This window comes from Mya arenaria, chromosome 6, assembly GCF_026914265.1.
Source record: "Mya arenaria isolate MELC-2E11 chromosome 6, ASM2691426v1".
Classification (NCBI taxonomy): Eukaryota; Metazoa; Mollusca; class Bivalvia; order Myida; family Myidae; genus Mya; species Mya arenaria.
Window position 1 is genome coordinate 12,034,095 of NC_069127.1, and position 19,162 is coordinate 12,053,256.

The 19,162-nt window shown below is 38.2% G+C and overlaps 1 protein-coding gene across 2 annotated transcripts in view; it reads left to right on the forward strand.

Annotated features, from left to right (window-relative positions):
• The first annotated feature begins 5,956 nt into the window (after positions 1-5,956).
• The window catches only part of LOC128237319 (E3 ubiquitin-protein ligase rnf213-alpha-like), a 102,596-nt gene continuing 89,390 nt past the window's right edge, over positions 5,957-19,162 (forward strand). Inside the window, exons 1-3 of one of the 2 annotated variants that reach the window (XM_052952720.1) lie at positions 5,957-6,043; positions 16,640-16,995; positions 17,106-18,580. In XM_052952720.1, coding sequence (XP_052808680.1) covers positions 16,662-16,995; positions 17,106-18,580 — 1,809 coding nt within the window. In that variant the 5' untranslated portion in view covers positions 5,957-6,043; positions 16,640-16,661. Of the gene's footprint in view, positions 6,044-7,870; positions 7,975-16,639; positions 16,996-17,105; positions 18,581-19,162 lie in introns of those variants that run through there. The other variant, XM_052952721.1, reaches the window with a different exon arrangement.

Consider the following 19,162-nt stretch of genomic DNA (forward strand, 5'->3'; position numbering starts at 1 on the left):
GAAAGGCGGCATTTAGGCGGAATACCAGAGAAAGGCGGCATTTAGGCAGGATATCGGAGAAAGGCGGCATTTAGGCGGGATATTAGAGAAAGGCGGCATTTAGACGAGATACCGGATAAAGGCGGTATTCAGACTGGGTACGGAGAAAGGCGTTATTGACGCTGGGTACCGGAGAAAGGCTGTCTTCAGCCTAGGTACCAGAGAGAGGCGTTATTGAGGCTGTGTAACGGAGAAAGGCGGTCTTCAGCCTAGGTACCAGAGAAAGGCGTTATTGAGGCCTGGTACCGGAGAAAGGCGGTCTTCAGCCTAGGTACCAGAGAAAGGCGTAATTGAGGCTGGGTACCGGAGAAAGGCGGTCTCTAGCCTAGGTATCAGAGAAAGGCGGTCTTCAGCCTAGGTACCAGAGAAAGGCGTTATTGAGGCTTGGTAACGGAGAAAGGCGGTCCCAGCCTAGGTACCAGAGAAAGGCGTTATTGAGGCTGGGTACCGGAGAAAGGCGGTCTTCAGCCTAGGTACCAGAGAAAGGCGTTATTGAGGCTGGGTACCAGAGAAAGGCGTTATTGAGGCTGGGTACCGGAGGAAGGCAGTCTTCAGCCTAAATACCAGAGAAAGGCGTTATTGACGCTGGGTACCGGTGAAATGAGGTCTTCAGCCTTGGAACCAGAAAAAGGCGTTTTTGTGGCTTTGTACTGGAGAAAGGCGGCATTTAGGCGGAATACCAGAGAAAGGCGGCATTTAGGCAGGATATCGGAGAAAGGCGGCATTTAGGCGGGATGTTAGAGAAAGGCGGCATTTAGACGAGATACCGGATAAAGGCGGTATTCAGACTGGGTACGGAGAAAGGCGTTATTGACGCTGGGTACCGGAGAAAGGCAGTCTTCAGCCTAGGTACCAGAGAGAGGCGTTATTGAGGCTGTGTACCGGAGAAAGGCGGTCTTCAGCCTAGGTACTGGAGAAAGGCAGAAATCTGACTGGGTCCCGGAAAGGTGGTACTCAGGCTGGGTACCGGAGAAAGGCAGCATTTACGCTTGGTATCAGAGAAAGGTGGCATTCAGGCCGAGGACTGCAGAGCGGCGGTATTAAGGCTAGGTACCGGAGAAAGGCGGCATTCGGGCTGGGTACTGGAGAGAGGCGGTATTTCGGCTGGGTACCGAAGAAAGCCGGTATTCAGGCTAGATACCGGAGAGAGGTGGTATTTAGGCTGGGTACCGGATGCGGCGGTATTCACGCTAGGTACCGGAGAAAGGCGGCATTTGGGCTGGGTACTGGAGAGTGGCGGTAATCGGGCTGGGTACTGGAGAAAGGCGGCATAAAGGCTGGGTACCGAAGAAAGGTTGTATTCAGGCTAGATACCGGAGAGAGGTGGTATTTAGGCCGGGTACCGGAAAGCGGCGGTATTCAGGCTGGTTACGTGAGAAAGGCGGTGTTTAGGCCGTATGAGGCTTGGTACCTGATAAAGGCGGTATTCAGGCTGGGTACCGGAAGAAACGAATTCAGATTGGGTACTGGAGAGATGCGGTATGTAGGCCGGGTACCGGAGAGAGGCGGTATTCAGACCGGGTACCGGAGAAAGGCGAAAGTCAGGCTGGGTACCAGATAACGAAAAGAGGCGATATTCAGGCTTGGTACTGGAGAGAGGCGGTATTGAGTAGACTAGGTACCTGAGAGAGGTAGCATCTAGACAAGGTACCGGAGAAATGCGATAATCGGGCTTGGTACCGGGAAAAGGCGATACTCAGAGAGTCAGTATTCTGACTGGGTATCGGAGAGAGGTATTCAAGCTTGGTTCCGGAAAGACGGAAACAGGCGGAAATTTGGTTGGGTACCGGAGAGAGGTGGTATTAATATTGGGAACCGGAGAGTGGCTTGATCCCCAAAAACGGTAGCATTCAGACTGGCTACCAGAGAGAGGCGGCATTGAAACTTGCTATAGGAGAATGACGGCATACAGGTTTTCTACTGGAGAAGGGCTGCGTTCAGGCTGTCGACCGGAGAAAGGTGGCAATCTTCCTGGCAGCGTATATATCCATCGTTACTCTGATTAACTAAACATTTAGCTATGCAGCTTCACAGTCACAGGCTTGAAATAGTTAAGTCACATCTACGTATACGTACATTCATTTCAAAATTATTCAGTTTATTTTAGTTCACCAATACAAAAAAAAAATAATGTCATGATTAGATAACAATGTATTGCCGCTCAATGTATTAGTTTTGTTTAAATTTATTTATTTTACAACGATTGTGAAACAAGTTATAACAACATTATATTTATCACTCCCGTTGGCACGTTGTTACGCGAGCGTGTGATATGGTTTTGTGGGGGGAAACCGGAGTACCCAAGGAAACCCACTTGTCCGGCTTGGTATTCAGGCTGAATACCAAGCCAAACTCATATGCGCCGAGGTCGGAAATCGAACCCGGTGAGGTGAAATTACCCTCCCAAAACACCAAAATCCCGCCATTTTATTCCGCATCACACATTTTCCTCACTTAAAATTCGAAAAAAACACAATACACGTTGGACCCCCCCCCCCCCCCCTGGTTAGGTCAAGCACAACGATAGAGTCGCCTCGAAAGGCTACATAAAAGTAGACTGCGGTAGGTAGAAGGAACCGGATTCAAAAACAGATTTGGGACTTGAATATGAAGCCACATTCAAAGGCTGACATCACAGTGAAGAGATGTCCTCTGTCCGAAACATACATTGAGGCGTGCCGCTCGTCTTAAAACAGAGGCTTATAAATCCAGAATTTAATGTTTAAGAGTGTCGAGAGGTCTACATGTAGGTTGGGAGCCAGTGGTTTGAGGGTAGGCGTACGATTTAGGGTCTAAATGACTTTCTTGGAAAACAATTAAAGCTATAGTTTTATTTACTCGACACCTATAGCCCATAACCTTACTGCGTGCACATAGAATAAACAAGAGTTTTGAGTTAGCTAAAATATCCAAAACTGTAGTATGTAAAAAATGATGAAACTCTGCTCTACATGGCACAAAAAGGTTGTGATAAAGCGCACGTATGATTGTTTTCCTTAAAACACATTCCACTGATTAGGGTATTTGGACTTTTGTCGGGTATTATACCAAGTAAATCAAAAAGCATTTTTTAATGATACGATTTAAGAAAAACTTATAACTTTGACGACCACTTGGACCTATGTTTATATTAGAAATACGATGGAGATTCAATGCTTAAAAGATATTCCAATTTGCATTATTTTACACTCGCTCAAATTGCATATAGTTTTCTTTGATAATCCACTCCAGTAATGATGTGTCAAGATGAAAAAAATTGAAAAGGGACATTTAGTATGACATGTGGGAGGCACGATTTCTTCCAACATTGTGAGATATTCAGAAACGCTTCCCACAGAATTGATCGTTAGAGGCTGGAATGAGGGAAAATTCAACATCAGACGAACTCCGTTCCTTTCTTAAACAACCAATCTCAAAATAAGATAACTTGTACAACTTTAAATTCCTTGACCTTAATAACAACTCTGTTTCTTTAGCAGTTAAAATTTTGGGAATCCAGCTCACAGAAATTAAAGATAAAAGTATTAACTAATATACTACATGTAGGATGGCGAGAAACCTAGTACAGTTGGTATTAGATTTGAGCAAAAAATTTGAGTTAAAGATGCACTCTTACTCCCAAATAAGGTTTACCATAATTGACAAGACGAATGTTGATGTTAGGCATCAAAGACGCGGCTGAATGGGTATTGAACCCAAATGGATGTCATAATCACCGTTTACGTTACCATAGTAAACATCAAGCATATATTGCGGACAAAATAGATTATTTCTAAACCTAACGGATGTTGGCAAATCATTATGCGATAAATATCGAGCCTCGTTTATACTTTCGACTATGGTAGAATACAAAGCATTTCCCTCATTCAGTATACAGTCTACATCGACAGCCGTTAATGAGGACATATGGTTGTGTTCGTAACGGTACATTGCATGCCATTGTATGGAGAAAACAAAGTTTGCCCTTGGTAAAAATGTCCTAAAACACCCCTTACCATAGTGAGTTTTCGCGTTTTCTTTCCTCGCAAAAAGATGGAGGAGGACGCTGGATCGTTGTGTCACGTGAAAAATATCGATACCCAATTGGCTCAATAAAGACATGTGACAATATATACAATTGTTAACATTCCGAATAAACACGGACATAGCCGAACTATGACGGTTTAATCAACTTTCTAGATCGTAGTTACTCGGTCGTCTCCGGCATGCGTAAATTATTTATACTGGTACCTTGCATTATCACCGATAAAATTATTGTGTCGGGTCGATTCGGCCGAGATAATATTTCGGCCTGATCCTTTTCGGCCTACTTTTGTTCATTAATGTTTGTTTTAAATCGTGTCAATTGCGCTTTAAACTTTCATTTTATATCAGTTAAATTTAAATTGTGTTAATTTCGTTATTGCGACTTATATTTGTTAGTAAAATCGTGTGAATTAAGCTTTGTACTTCCATTTTATATCACTTGAATTTATAATAGTCAATTAATGTCGTGATAAGGCACTTATATTTGTTATCGAATGCATAATTTAAACTATTATTCACATTATGCCCGTAAATTCTCACATGCTTATTTACTACCACAGCGTGTATATAAATCGTTTTCACAGAAAGTAAATTTCTAAAATAACGAACTCGTATGACCGGCGACCAGTCAATACAAAAACACAGGGAATAACTTTTTTAATTTCCTGTTTTAAACATTAGGCTTATTCGTTTTATATGACGTTTTGGAAGCATCAAAACGGTTATTGAGCACAAATTTTAAGTAAAGTTGAATAAGAGTTGGTATCATTAACAAATCTTTTTTTCAAAACTAAAATTTATCCGTATACACTTCCCCATTGACAATTGCAAACATGTATCCCTATAATAATAATAATATTGTTTTAATATTGCAAAAAGGATGAATAAATGTCGAAAACAATGGTTTTTATGAAGGATACCGAGTTGAATTTGAAAGAAATGACCATAAAGCACGGTATTTCTACCTTATATAACTATAGAAGACCACAGTAAATCATTTAGCATTCACCAATCATTTAATATTTTTGCGCTTGCTGCTATTAAATACACGGTTACAATCTTGTTATCAATAATTAATATTTTCCATAAATGCACTAAATAGTAAGTAGTTTAAAGTTTATCAGTCAAAATTTACGTTTGTTATACATGTGTATGTATTGATTTTGAATAAGAGTGCCACTTTAAACAATTAAACAGATAAAAGGTATAAATAGTATGTCTTTTTTATCAAATAAAAAATCCCTTGTTGTTCCTTTCATAACTATATTACCGATGATTTGTTTAGTATGTGCAAGGTAATAATAAAGTGTTTTTGCAACAACATTTTTGTCATATTGTTATTCTTTTTGTCAATAATTGTTATTGATTTTAAAATGACTATAACTATCATTTAAAATCAAACAATGCGTAAAATCCCTGTGCCTTAGCTCCAATATTTGTAAGGTGACATCAATGCGCATGAAATCATTCGGAACTCCTCGGCCATTTTTTTCAAAAACAACCTCGGATGTATTTGAACGGTTTACATACTCAAAAAGTGGTACGTTTAAGTCCGCTGCAAGTAGATCGCGTAGTAATTTTTTTTAGCAGTTAAACTTTGTGACTTAACTCTTGGGATTCTTAATTATGTTTGCAATAATACAATTCAATGGCAATCAATTTAAACTTATATCAATAAATACAACTCTAAAACACTACATTTAGTTAATGACATAATTCAAAATTTTACGAACTACTTCAACTGATGTACCGGCATACATCCGAGGTTGTTTTCGATAAAATGGCCGAGGAGCTCCGAATGGCAGGAAATAATATAGACTTTAAAGGTATAGTTTATAATAACCTATTACGTCATTTACGCCAGAGGGCGTTTGTACTTTCGTTTTAGAAACAGAACTTCAAGGAAAGACGTCGTAGTAAAATATAAAAATACTTTAAGATCGAAACACTTTTGAGCAAGAAAACATTCTGCAAGAACGTGAGTGATGTTTCAATTTTTCATCTGATCGACTTTATACCTTTAAATTAGTTATTTTCATACATTTAAATATAACTTTTTCAGTGGCGGGTCCAGGACTTTCTAAATGGAGGGGCACAACTAATTATAAACATATCAAACTGTTTTTGAATGCATTATTTTAATCATATAATGACATGGAATTAACATTTGTCTTCACTGTCAATAATGTATGGCAGATAAATTGAATTAAAAAGATATCATTAACTAAGATAAACCTTTCAAAAAAACAAAACAAAGATATCTAGCCGTTTTGAGGAATCGAACCAGGGTCGACGGATTAATATCCTATAGGCTAAGCAGTTGACAACTCGTCCACCTGGGACACACATTTTTAAGCTTTAAATTAGTGCTATCAAGTAGGCCTACTATCAAGTGTTATTAGTTGCACTCAATGATACTGTAGGTACTTAGGATGTCATTGTTATAAATTTAAGTTAACTGAATTAAAACAACTTGACAACACATTCCAAAAAAGGTTTTAAATAAATTATAATGAATTAATTTACAAAGGCTCTAACATAATTCAGAGAACGAGACGATAATAAAGGCCGAAATGGAAAGGTTTAAAGCGGCAACGTTTTGAATTTACACATTTGTTTAATGCACGTCATGCACATACATATCTTGTTGGCACAGAATGACATTATTAAAAGCAATGACGAACATATAATGTGCACATGTTAACAGTTTAAAACAACTTTTATATTTCTGGAATATGATATATTTTATAAACAGTAAACTTATGCGTATAACTGCAGCCATATTTGTCTACCTTTGATCAGCTGTCTGTGTAAAATGCGGCGCAAATTTTTGTTTATCGAATGTCATTTTTCAAAAGACTTTCGTTTCGAATACTATATTATACTCGACAATCAGGTTGTTTATTTGCTCAAATGCTGACATAAAATTTAAATTGTGACAAACAACTTATTTGTACAGTTAAATCAATATAGATGTGCCCCCGAAAACATTACTTGCCGGTCCGCTGGGGGGGGGGGGGCACGGGCCCTAGGTGCCCCCGGTAGAGCCGCCACTGTTTGTTTTTTTACAAATTCTACTTTCGTTTTTAAATTTCAGGAAATTATCAGATAGCGGCCTATTCACTGTAGTTTGTAAAATGATGACAGTGCATTTCTTTTATCAGTATGGGACAATACCGTTTTCAAAAAATATTGTGAGTGTGAAACGCAATAGACGAGTTGAAGCGAACACTGCTAACAATTTAGGAGTGATTTTAATAATATTCTTAATTTATAATAAATACATTTACAATTTTAAATTACATTTCACACACACTTGTGCATTGTTTAACAAATGTAAGATATGACAGGATTGTAAACAAATGCGGCGCAAATTTTTGTTTATCGAATGTCATTTTTCAAAAGACTTTCGTTTCGAATACTATATTATACTCGACAATCAGGTTGTTTATTTGCTCAAATGCTGTCATAAAATTTAAATTGTGACAAACAACTTATTTGTACAGTTAAATCAATATAGATGTGCCCCCGAAAACATTACTTGCCGGTCCGCTGGGGGGGGGGGGGCACGGGCCCTAGGTGCCCCCGGTAGAGCCGCCACTGTTTGTTTTTTTACAAATTCTACTTTCGTTTTTAAATTTCAGGAAATTATCAGATAGCGGCCTATTCACTGTAGTTTGTAAAATGATGACAGTGCATTTCTTTTATCAGTATGGGACAATACCGTTTTCAAAAAATATTGTGAGTGTGAAACGCAATAGACGAGTTGAAGCGAACACTGCTAACAATTTAGGAGTGATTTTAATAATATTCTTAATTTATAATAAATACATTTACAATTTTAAATTACATTTCACACACACTTGTGCATTGTTTAACAAATGTAAGATATGACAGGATTGTAAACAAGTAAGTATTGTACTTAATTGAGTAGTTCAGATATCAATCTTGTATTAATTCTGGATATTTCGAAATTGTCGGCACTTTTCGAGCAGGGTCCAGGGCATTGCCATGGTGAGGGTCAATTTGCCCCCTGAAACCCGGATTTGAAGCATTTTAAGTGTTTAATTAGAATCACAACACCATACAATTGTCGCAGGTAAACATGGCCAGACGACAGCTGAATAACATATTTGCCAAGTTCAGTAAGGATAAAATGTATAGTATGATATAAGAAATAGAAGGCCAAAACACCTGTGTTTCCGGTAACCCGACCTTCCCTATTTTTCCACGCCGACCCTAATATTTTTAGGCATAAAGGTGAATTTCAAAAATTAAATACATCGTTGTTATCTTCCTCATTTCTGATCTGTATTACCAAGGCGCTTTGTCAACAGGAAGAACACAATGGTGGCGTCCATACTGTCAATAGACGTTAGTGAATGTCCGCGTTTCGCAGGCATAAAATGTTCGAGAACTTTTCTAAACAACACTGAAGTTTATAGTGGAGTATGACGAATATTTTACCCTGTCCCTACCCCTGCTCCGCTAAAAGACAAAGGGAGTTCCAAATCCGTTATAGGCTGTCGAAGGAAAGGTAATGATTTCACGCATTTAACAATGCTGTTCCTTTTCTGAAATTTTGTGAATTATGAAACGCTTAGATACAAGATAGTTGATCCGATGCAACAGAATTTTGCATGATACTGTAAATTGAAATAGATACTGTGTGTGATAAAAAATAACAACAACAAAAAAATCCCACCTTCCGACCCTATTTTTTCGGCATGTTACCTGAAACACAGGAATGTTTTGGCCTAACATACTACTTTTGGTTTAGTAATATAGTTACATCACGTTGCTACACATTCGAATGGATTAACGTTAGCAAGTATTTAAATGAACGGGAAGTTTAGGAGATAAAACGAAACAATGTGTTACCATTTATGACGTTTATACAGATTTAAGATTATTGAAGTCATATCTTAAATTCTGCATTGAAACAGTCTACATACCTTTTATATATATGGTATGTGGCCTCCTGTAGTGGTCGGTAACTATCTACATCCATAGCAACCAATGACTTGTTAAGCAACTAATGACTTCTTTGCAACCATTGACTTCCTTTATCACCACTCACTATTCAAGGAACCATGCAATGTTTTCCTTAGCATCCAATGACTTCCTTTGCAACAACTTTCTTCCTTAAGCACTACCTAGCTGCATAACAACAATAGAACTCCTAAGCAACTTATGACTTCCTTAGCGATCACTTACTCCCTTAGCAATTTTCTAGATCCATATCAACTGATGACTTCCTTAGCAACGTATGACTTCCTTAACTGCCAATGACATACTAAGCTACAGATGACAACCTTAGCAACTACTTACGCTCATAGCAAACACATATCGAATGGATTAACGTTAGCAAGTATTTAAATGAACGGGAAGTTTAGGAGATAAAACGAAACAATGAATTGCCATTTGTGACGTTTATACAGATTTAATTATATTGAAGTCATATCTAAAATTCTGCATTGAAACAGTCTACAGACCTTTGATATTTGGTATGTGGCCTCCTGTAGTGGTTGGTAACTATCTACATCCATAGCAACCAATGACTTGTTTAGCAACTAATGACTTCTTTTCAACCATTGACTTCCTTTACCACCACTCACTATTTAAGGAACCATGCAATGTTTTCCTTCGCAGCCAATGACTTCCTTTGCAACAATTTTCTTCCTTAGGTACCTAGCTGCATAACAACAATAGAACTCCTAAGCAACTTATGACTTCCTTAGCGGCCACTTACTCCCTTAGCAACTTTCTAGATCCATAGCAACCGATGATTTCCTTAGCAACGTATGACTTCCTTAACTGCCAATGACAACCTAAGCTACAGATGACAACCTAAGCAACTACTTACGCTCATAGCAACCACACACTTCTTTAGCAACCACATACCTCTTTAGCAAACACTGACGTATTCAGCCATTAATGACAACAGTATCTTAGCAACCAGATAACAGTGTATGAAATTTGGATTTCAATTTGTATGAACAAGTCCGCCGGGCTTGTTGAAGTGCGAATACATAGTAACAAACTTGGTGATTCTGTTATATTCACCAGTTATTTTTTAGCACGTATTCTGTCGAAATACTAGTATCTTCTTTGTGAATTAAATTGAAACCGGGAAAAGGGGATTTTATATCATTTAATTCACAAGTGTACATCAAAACATGATGTTTCAGATTCTGAACAATCGGGCCATTATCGAATTTATACCTAGAAATTTTCATGCATTTAGATATATCTTTTTTTTTATAAATTCTACTTTCGTTTTTGAATTTCAGAAAATTATCAGATTACGGTTTATTAACGTTCATTTTAAGTGACGGTGCATTTCTTTTATCAGTATGTGGCCATACCGATTTCAAAAAATGCAAACTTCATAGTATGAAACGCAAAAGACGAGTTGACATTACACTGCTATCAAATTACAAATACTTATATAATTTAGACATAATTAATAATTTTAATTTGTATTGCACACACATTTGTACACTGTTTTACAAATGTAAGTTATGACCCTTAAGCGACGTACGACATCCTTAGCTACGAATGATAACCTTCGCAAACTACCTACGTTCAAGACAACAACAAACATCATAGTAACCAATGCCTTCCTTAGCAACCAATGACTACAGTACTTTAGCAACTAGATATTTAAACGGTGTACGAAATTTGGATTTCATCGAACGACCCGCCGGGCTTCGTGAAGCCAAAATTTAACAAGCCCGAATACAAAGTTAGAAGCCTGGAGATTCCGATATATTCACAAGCAAATTTAAAGCACAAATTCTGTCAAAATACTGTTAAATTTCTAATCAAGTAAAATAAAGCCTTGAAAAAGTGTCTTTAACAAATTTTTATTCACGAGAGTACATAAAAAGCATTTAGTCTATATTGTCACTTTAATCGTTACCTTGGCTGGTTTGATACATACCTTCCTGGTTTAGCACCTGGAAAATAACTTAGGCGTGCCAAGGACATTTCGCTGGAAAAATAACAATATCACTGGTACCCACCTCGCAGTAACGAAACTCTTCCTAAATTAATAGCATTGTGGATGTCAGCGTATCGATTGCGTTTCACACTCGTACTGTCGCTGTAACCCAAACGTATCAATGGAACAGCATGCAATGTATAATATTAAAGAAACCTATACTGACTATTGTAATATTGCCACCTGAGCGAATTGTTGACCAACCAGGGCAGACGGCCATGCTTACTGAATACTTTCGACAGAAAGCAACTCGAGCGTTATACATATCTAAATGAAAATGAGAAATTGCGCTGATCACGATCCTTTCGATGAAAATGAAACCGTCACAGAATGATAAATTCTATTTTTATTAAATAACTGCTTGTTTCATTAACAAGATGTAAACAATCACGCCGGGCTTTTCGGATAGAATTGTGCAGGATTTAATGAATATTTACTAGTGTGTAAGAGTCGGGCTTGTGTCAATTCCGTAGACTGAGATATTTCATAAGAATCCACTTAATACTCTAGTAATCAATGACATTCTTAGCAACGTAAAACTTTCTCAGCAACCAATGACATCCTTAGCAACCACTTAATAATGAACAACTAGCTGAATCCATTGCAACGAAAGACTTTATTTGGAGCCAATTCATTTCTTAGCCACTAATGATAACCTTCGCAACTACCTTCATCCATAGAAATCAATGACTTCCGTTTTAAGCAATGGCTTCCTTAGGAACCATCGACTACTTTAGCAACCAATAATTACATAAGCCACTAAAGATTTCCTTAACAACTTATGACTTTCTAAGCAACCAATGACAACCTAAGCTTTAGCAACTTCTAACATTCATAGCATCTAATGACTTCTCTGGAAACCAATTAATGACTACCTTAGCAACCAGATAGTTCCCTATCACATATTTACTTCTTTAGTAACCAATGACTTCCTTACAAACCGATGACTTCCATAGCAATCAATTTATTCCTTAGTAACCACGTCCTTCCTTATCAACCAAGGAACCTTAGCAATCAATTTCTTACTTAGCAACCACTAACTACCTTAGCTACCAATGACTTCATAGGCAACCTATGCCTTTTTCAAGAACCATGACAACCTTAGCAATTACTTACAAGCATGGTAACCAATGACTTGTTAAGCAACCAATGACTCCTTTAGCAGACAGATAATTCCCTTGTACCAACAAACCTTTTTGCAACTATCTTCATCAATGACTTCCTTAGAAAACTCTGACTGCCTTAGAATTCAAAAGCTTCTTAAGCATACACTACATCCCAAACATAAAAAAGAATGATTTCGTTACCATCTTCTTTCATCCACAGCAACCAATGATATCCTTAGTAACTAGTGTTTTCCTTAGCTAACGATAAATTCCTTAGCAACCAATGATTATCTTAGCAACTACCTTCGTCCATTGAAACCTTTGTCTTCCTTTTAACGTATGATGTCCTTAGCAAGCATTGATTGTCTCAGCAAGCACGTACATTACTAAAAATTACAAAGTAGCTTAGCCACAAATGACTTCCTTAGCAACCAATGATTTCCTTAGCAACCATAGTAACAGTCAGCTTTTATTGTCCTCACATCCATTGTTTATTCTTGACACTAGAACGAAAGCGTAGAAAAGCATGAGCATTGTAATGTATTCATAGTAGTTATCGCTGATCAGAACAGAAGCTTTTGATCTATCTATTAGGCGTTAAGAAAGAAGCCATGCTTACGCTTATAGCCTTTATTTATCATTAAATGCGGTAATGTTAATCTGTAAATAAGCAATACTAATGAAAGGTCATAATTAAGCAATACAAATATCTAACTAATTGCCCTGTCCAGGACAACACGCGCGAATTAGAACAAATATCCACAATAGCATACTTGAATTATTGTAGCAGTGCCGCTCGTAGCACTGAAATAATGCTAGTAAGGGCCCTGAGGCTCACAAGGGCTCGTATGCCATTATGAGATGAAAGAAATATATAATGGAATGCTGTTGCAGTAAAATTCACCAGATCTGAAACAGAAAGCGCCTATTTTTGCGATTATGTCGTATTTGGTGCCAATTTCGACACGCAGTAATCGAACATATTTAATCAAAACAGTAGGAAAACGCGGTTATAAACAACAATGACAAATTTCTGCAATACGCAGGACAGGAAACAGTAGGGAACGGAAATCTCCTTTCGGTCTCAATAATCCATAACTGCACAGTCAATAATTAAATATAACGTCTCGCCTGCAAATGGTCACCGGACGTTAGGTGCTGTTTTTTTTACCAACTTAGCCACACTCCTCCCTGTCCTTTATGTCACTTACTATGTAATTGCACAGAACAGCAGGCCATAAAACGAACACTTCAGTCCCTCCCTTATTTGAGGTGTATGTCTAGATCCGCTCACAAATAGACGGAGTTGAGTTTAGACTTTTGCCTGGCTAAAACTTCTTATACAATCCTCGTCATTGTCCTCATGACTGTATCTGCCAATGTCTTCTATACCGTATCAGTCACTGTACACAGGCCTATATCTGTGAGTGTCAAACCCTTATGCATGTGTAGCTGTAATTAATTGGAGTTTTAGTATTCGTTTACATAATATTCGCGCGATCAAGAAGCTCTGTTTATATTTTTAAAGATCGACATGTATTTCCATCTCCCTTTTCCGTATTTAATGTGTACATCATTTAATAATATTACTAATTAACAAACCGCATGAAAGCACTGCAAAAGTATGTTCATTTAATCCAGCTTTCAAATTAGTCCAAACCCATTTCACCATTTGGGTTTCGTAGACCTTTTCGTGTTCCAGCTACATGTACTTTGTATGCTTTGTCATTAGAAATTACGCGCCATAAATATTTCAGTCATTCATGCCAATATTCTACCAAGCTTATACTCGTTCTTTCCGAAGTGACAATCAGTCGATGTGTGTTTAAGGTATTCTGTTTTCCGAAGAGGCGCTGTTAAACGCATTAACCATTTTTGTAGGAAATAAAAGTAATAATGGTTCACCTTCCTGTTTCTTGGATCAGAAATTCTCATTATGCACATGCTGTCCGGATCACATCTCTTATCGTCACTTACAGCACATTCTGTATCTTCCTCTGAGCTCAAGAAACAGCTTTGTCTTTTGTAAGAAATTTGTTTCTATGTTTTGGTAACTCCGAACATTCTGTCACCTATGGTGAACAGGTCAAACCTGGAGTCAGGTGGAACCGGCTGACACCTCGCCTATTACAGGAGTTTGTCTCCTCTGAAGTACCCAGCGAATAACTTTCATTTGGCAGCGTGTTCTGGTGCAGCAGATTAACCTTGTGAACATCCACATCACAACTATGAAAACTTGTAGACATGGAGAGGTGTGGCTCTTGTGATTGTACCATGACCATTGTTGCAGGATTTTCATTCACAGTATTGCTTCCACAGTGTTCCCACTCCTATCTCTGGAGGTCTACTCTCATGCTGTATGGATGTCATCCTCTGTAGAAATACACATTATACATTCTCCCCTAATGTGCCTCTTCTCATTGCAGGCACTGATCCTTATATTGTGCTTAATCCCACAGAAGGGGACATCAATTATTTGTTATTGAGTCATTCTCTGCCATATTTGGTGACACGAGTGTCTTTCTAGACCTTGTAAGGAAAAGCTCTCTGACTTTCCCGATTCTAGTGGCAAGAAATACATGTTTCTTGTCTAGCGTATAGGTTTTTTACTTTAACCCTTGACCCATTTTCAGGAGAACCCATGCATAACCTCGGTATTGCTTGCTCCATCATTAATGCTTCCAGGCAAGTCTCTGGAAGCTTAAAAAAGCTAATTGCAAGACTCATTTTGCCGATCCTTTTTATGCATTGTCGTGCTTTGGAAAAGCTTCTCTAGGTGTTTCCAGCATCTCTTTACAGGTTAACTTTTCCCGATTTCTCAACTAGTTCTTCACCAAACTGTTCTCTATTTAAGTTCTATTCGAGCCTCACAAACAGCTCTTCGAAGTTCAACCGCTTGTGCATATATATTACCGAATAATAGAAGTCACTTCCTTTGCCCATCAAACTTATATCACGTTTTGCTTTTCGACGTCATTCAATTCACATAAAACGGCAGCCTTCGGCATGTTTCCTCGTTGGCTCTGTGTGTCATCAAATTTAAGCGTGAATTTGTTTCTAGCGATCTGTGTACTATCAACTTCAAGCATCAACTTATCTATTGAGTTCAGTGAAATATCTACATCATGTTTCAAATATTTTTTTAGGAAATATCAATTTCAGACATTGTCAACACTGGCTGCTGTTGAAGGATGAACTTTTCACAGTGCTCTCTTTATATCAACTTGGCTCGGCTCTGTAGGTGCCTGTTATTTATTCTGCGGGGATGTTATATTCCCGTTTGTTCTCGGCAAATCGCCTAGCTGTAGCTTTATAAGTGTCTGCACATTTGGTTGCGACGTATAGCCCTGGTGTAGATCTAACTTGGGATGCATGTACATGTTGGGCCATGGCTACATAAACTGCATTGGGAATGGTGAGCATTGTTGATCATAGCCGTTGCTACGGTTGATCATGTTGCGAGGATTGAGGTGTTGGACTCTGTTGGTTATGTGCCACTGGACCACCCAACATCATACTTGACCATTGATGTGGTTGACCGGATTGCCAAGGCTGGGTGGTGAATCTTGTTCTGGATACGTACCTTGACTGTCATAGCCACAGTGATTCCATCCTTATCATAAACGTCGGATTCAGAATCACTGGATGAAATGCTATGAGTTTGAATCATGCGTATGAAACACACTGAATACGCAACAAAGTGAGGTTATGGGCATATCAACCAGTTTAAGCCCCTAGAAGACACGTGCTCTAGTGAACTAGTTTTTCACTAACTGTTCCTATGCGGTGTTCCCATCATTTATCAGTAAAGCTATTTTGATGCGTGTGTCGTCTTTTTGTGATGTTTGTTTTTATGTATGCGGCGTTTACATGTCTGTGTCCCTTGTTCATTGTCGTTTGGGCCCTTGCCTTGTGCGTCTTCACAAGGTTTATTTTTAAATGTTCGACTACCGGGCTTGTCTCTGTAGTTTTCATTGTATCATTCAAAGAAATAATTACTGATGATCCAATGCCCATGCAAAGAATCCATTCATGTGCAGTTTGAATTCAATTCACTTCAGTCAACAAGTAAAATCATGCGCAAAAAATGCGCACTGGCAGACGAAACTCTTGAAGAGTACAAATTGATTGTGCAAAATGGCTTCGTGCTTTGCTTGACTTATCAACAAGCATGATTTGCTTAGTTTAAAAAAAAGTTAGTTTCAATAAACAATGGAACAGTTACTTCTCAACCTACATTAATTTTAGACCATTAGCAAACGGATCAGTTAAAATTGCCTAGTTAAAGCAGCAAGTAAAATATATTGACATTCAAAGTTCGGCATGCACATTTAAAGTATGCGTACGGATTATTTATGTTTTAATTTAAGACCAAAAACTTATTGCGTTAGATCTTTTGTATTATTGTCAGAACAACCTTGTGGTATTAGATGAATTGTCTCCATAAACTCTTAAATTTCAGGATGTAAAAGGAACAGTACACAATGAAAAAATGTTCCAACCCGGAGTGTGGGTTGGAGGGGGAGGAGAGGTTCTGCTATCAATGTGGGTGCAAAATGATTGATCCTCCCACAATCCCTCTTCTGTCCTCTATCGTCATCATCTGTGATGGGGAGGATGAAAGTGGCTCTCTTTGTGGGGCCGAACTAAAGACAATACAGAAGTTCTGCAGCAAATGTGGAAAAAAAGTTGATACCAATTTGTTGGAAGTCCAAACACCTAATATAGAGAAATGTGGGAGATGTGGAACTGCGCTTTCACCGGGAGAACATTTCTGCCCCGAGTGTGGATTCAAGGAACAACCCATGGCAAAGCAAGGTATGAATGAACTTTTTGGACCCTATGGAGTAGTATTTAAATAATTGTAATGTACTTATTCAGTCAATGTCTTTATTTGAAAATGTGATATTTAGATTATTTTTTTCTAGGAGCTGATGCTCAACAATCTCAAGAAAATCAGGCAATTGTTGCTGACAAGTCAGAACCTGTTTCTATGACAACAACCAATGTGTCGAAAAGTGAGAATGATGTTCAACATTATCACCCAGCCCCTTGCCAAACACCAACATACCAACCACAACAGGCAGAAGAACCAGATTTTAACATGGAAGTTCAAGAGTCAGCCACTGAAGTTAAACATTTACGTGTCGAAGGTCCAGATCATGAACAAAAAATAAAAGCTCAGACTGGGGAAAGAGATAAGCAGCAAGAGCCAGATACAAAAACATTAAGTGCTGGAGATGCTCAGCAAGGTGAGGCATCAACTCTTAAACCAATAGAGGAACATACCAAACCCCGAGAACTAACAGAAGAAGAAGAGACACAGACTAACAAACCAGTAGCTGTAGAAACTCAGAGTCAAGATCAGGTTAATTTGGTCAGTGTAGAAACAACAGAATGCATTGAAGAGGATACAATGGACACATCTAATCTTGCAGGGGACAATAACTTACGTGTTTTCAACCTAGATTATGGAAACAACGAAAGAAAACAGGAAATTTTAATGCAAAAGGACCACGATAGTAATATAGATGAAGATAGTTCCAAAGCAATCATAAATAGCTGTGTGTCACCAGATGCTATTAAAGAAAGACAGTCAGAACAACAAACGATTTTCGAACAAAACAGTTCAGCAGGCCAAAAGCAAGCTGGAAATGAAACAGTTGAAAATGAGTTAGAAAAGTCTATAAATGATTCGAGCATTGCTCATGATGAAACAATGAATGATGATGAAACAATGAATGTACCATCCAATGGTGAAACCTTCCATAACGAGTTTTCAGAAGATGATGATTATGACTCTGAAGATAACTCTGCTGATTCGGACAGTAGTGAATTAGTTCTTAAAATTGAGAACACCAAAAAGCCAAAACAGAGGGTTCATGGTGGAAAAAGATCAATACAGAGTCACAACAGAGGGTCTAAGGTTAGAAGGGCTAAAAAGAGGGCCAGAAAGAAAGGAAAAAGCAATGTACCTTCAAACACGAATGAAGAAAATGAGGTTAAAAATGACAGACCGACAACACATTCTGCTGCGACCAAGTCAATATCACAGGCGGCGGAAGTGGCTGGTGAAAGCCTACAAAGAACAACTGTATGCCCAGACAAACACGACAATAGTAAGCCAGAAAAAGAACGTATTTTTGGACAAGGTGTGCATCAAGTGAAACTGAGTACAAATATTGACACATTCGAAGAAGAAGACGATCTTCCACGTAAGGAAAGAGCAAGTTTTTTTGAAAAAAGACAAACACGAAGCAGCAAAGACCCCAAGAAACACAATATGAATTCCGAAGGAATGGATACAAAACAGAAAGTGACTGAACCAGTGAAATTACATGAATTAACAAAGACAGGGACACAAACGCCTAAAACAAGTGACGATAAAAACAAAAATATTCAGGTATTAAATAAGTTTATAATGTATTTTTCTCTCCTGTGTATTGTTGAAATATACAGGCGTCACTTGGTCAGCTTGGTCATAATTTTGTATTCTTAACTGTAATCTGTAATCAGTAAATCTAATAAAATTCTTCTAAAAATGAACAAATTGAAATAGTTTAAATGATCTTGAAAATGCAAGTGCATAGCAATTAATATTAATTAAGCTTATCTGACCAACGAGGTTCATTTGAAGGCTAATATCTTCATCTGAAAAAGAAAAGTAATAACGTGAACAGTATTGAGATTGAATGCACCCAATGGTGGGTATATCAAAAGCGGACCATCCGTCCGTGCGTCCAAACTGCAGCTTTCTCTTGTATGGACAGATTTTAAAATAACTTGTCACATGTGTTCAACATACTAAGACAACGTGTCGCGCGCAAAACCCGTGTTTCTATCTCTTAGGTCTGGGTCACACTCAGTGTTTGTTTACTTTGGATCGCATTGAGTATAGGCGATCGTGTCCGAACTGTAACTTTCTCTTGTCTGTACATATTTATGCCCCCACAAAGTGGCGGCATATAGGGTTGCCCTTGTCCGT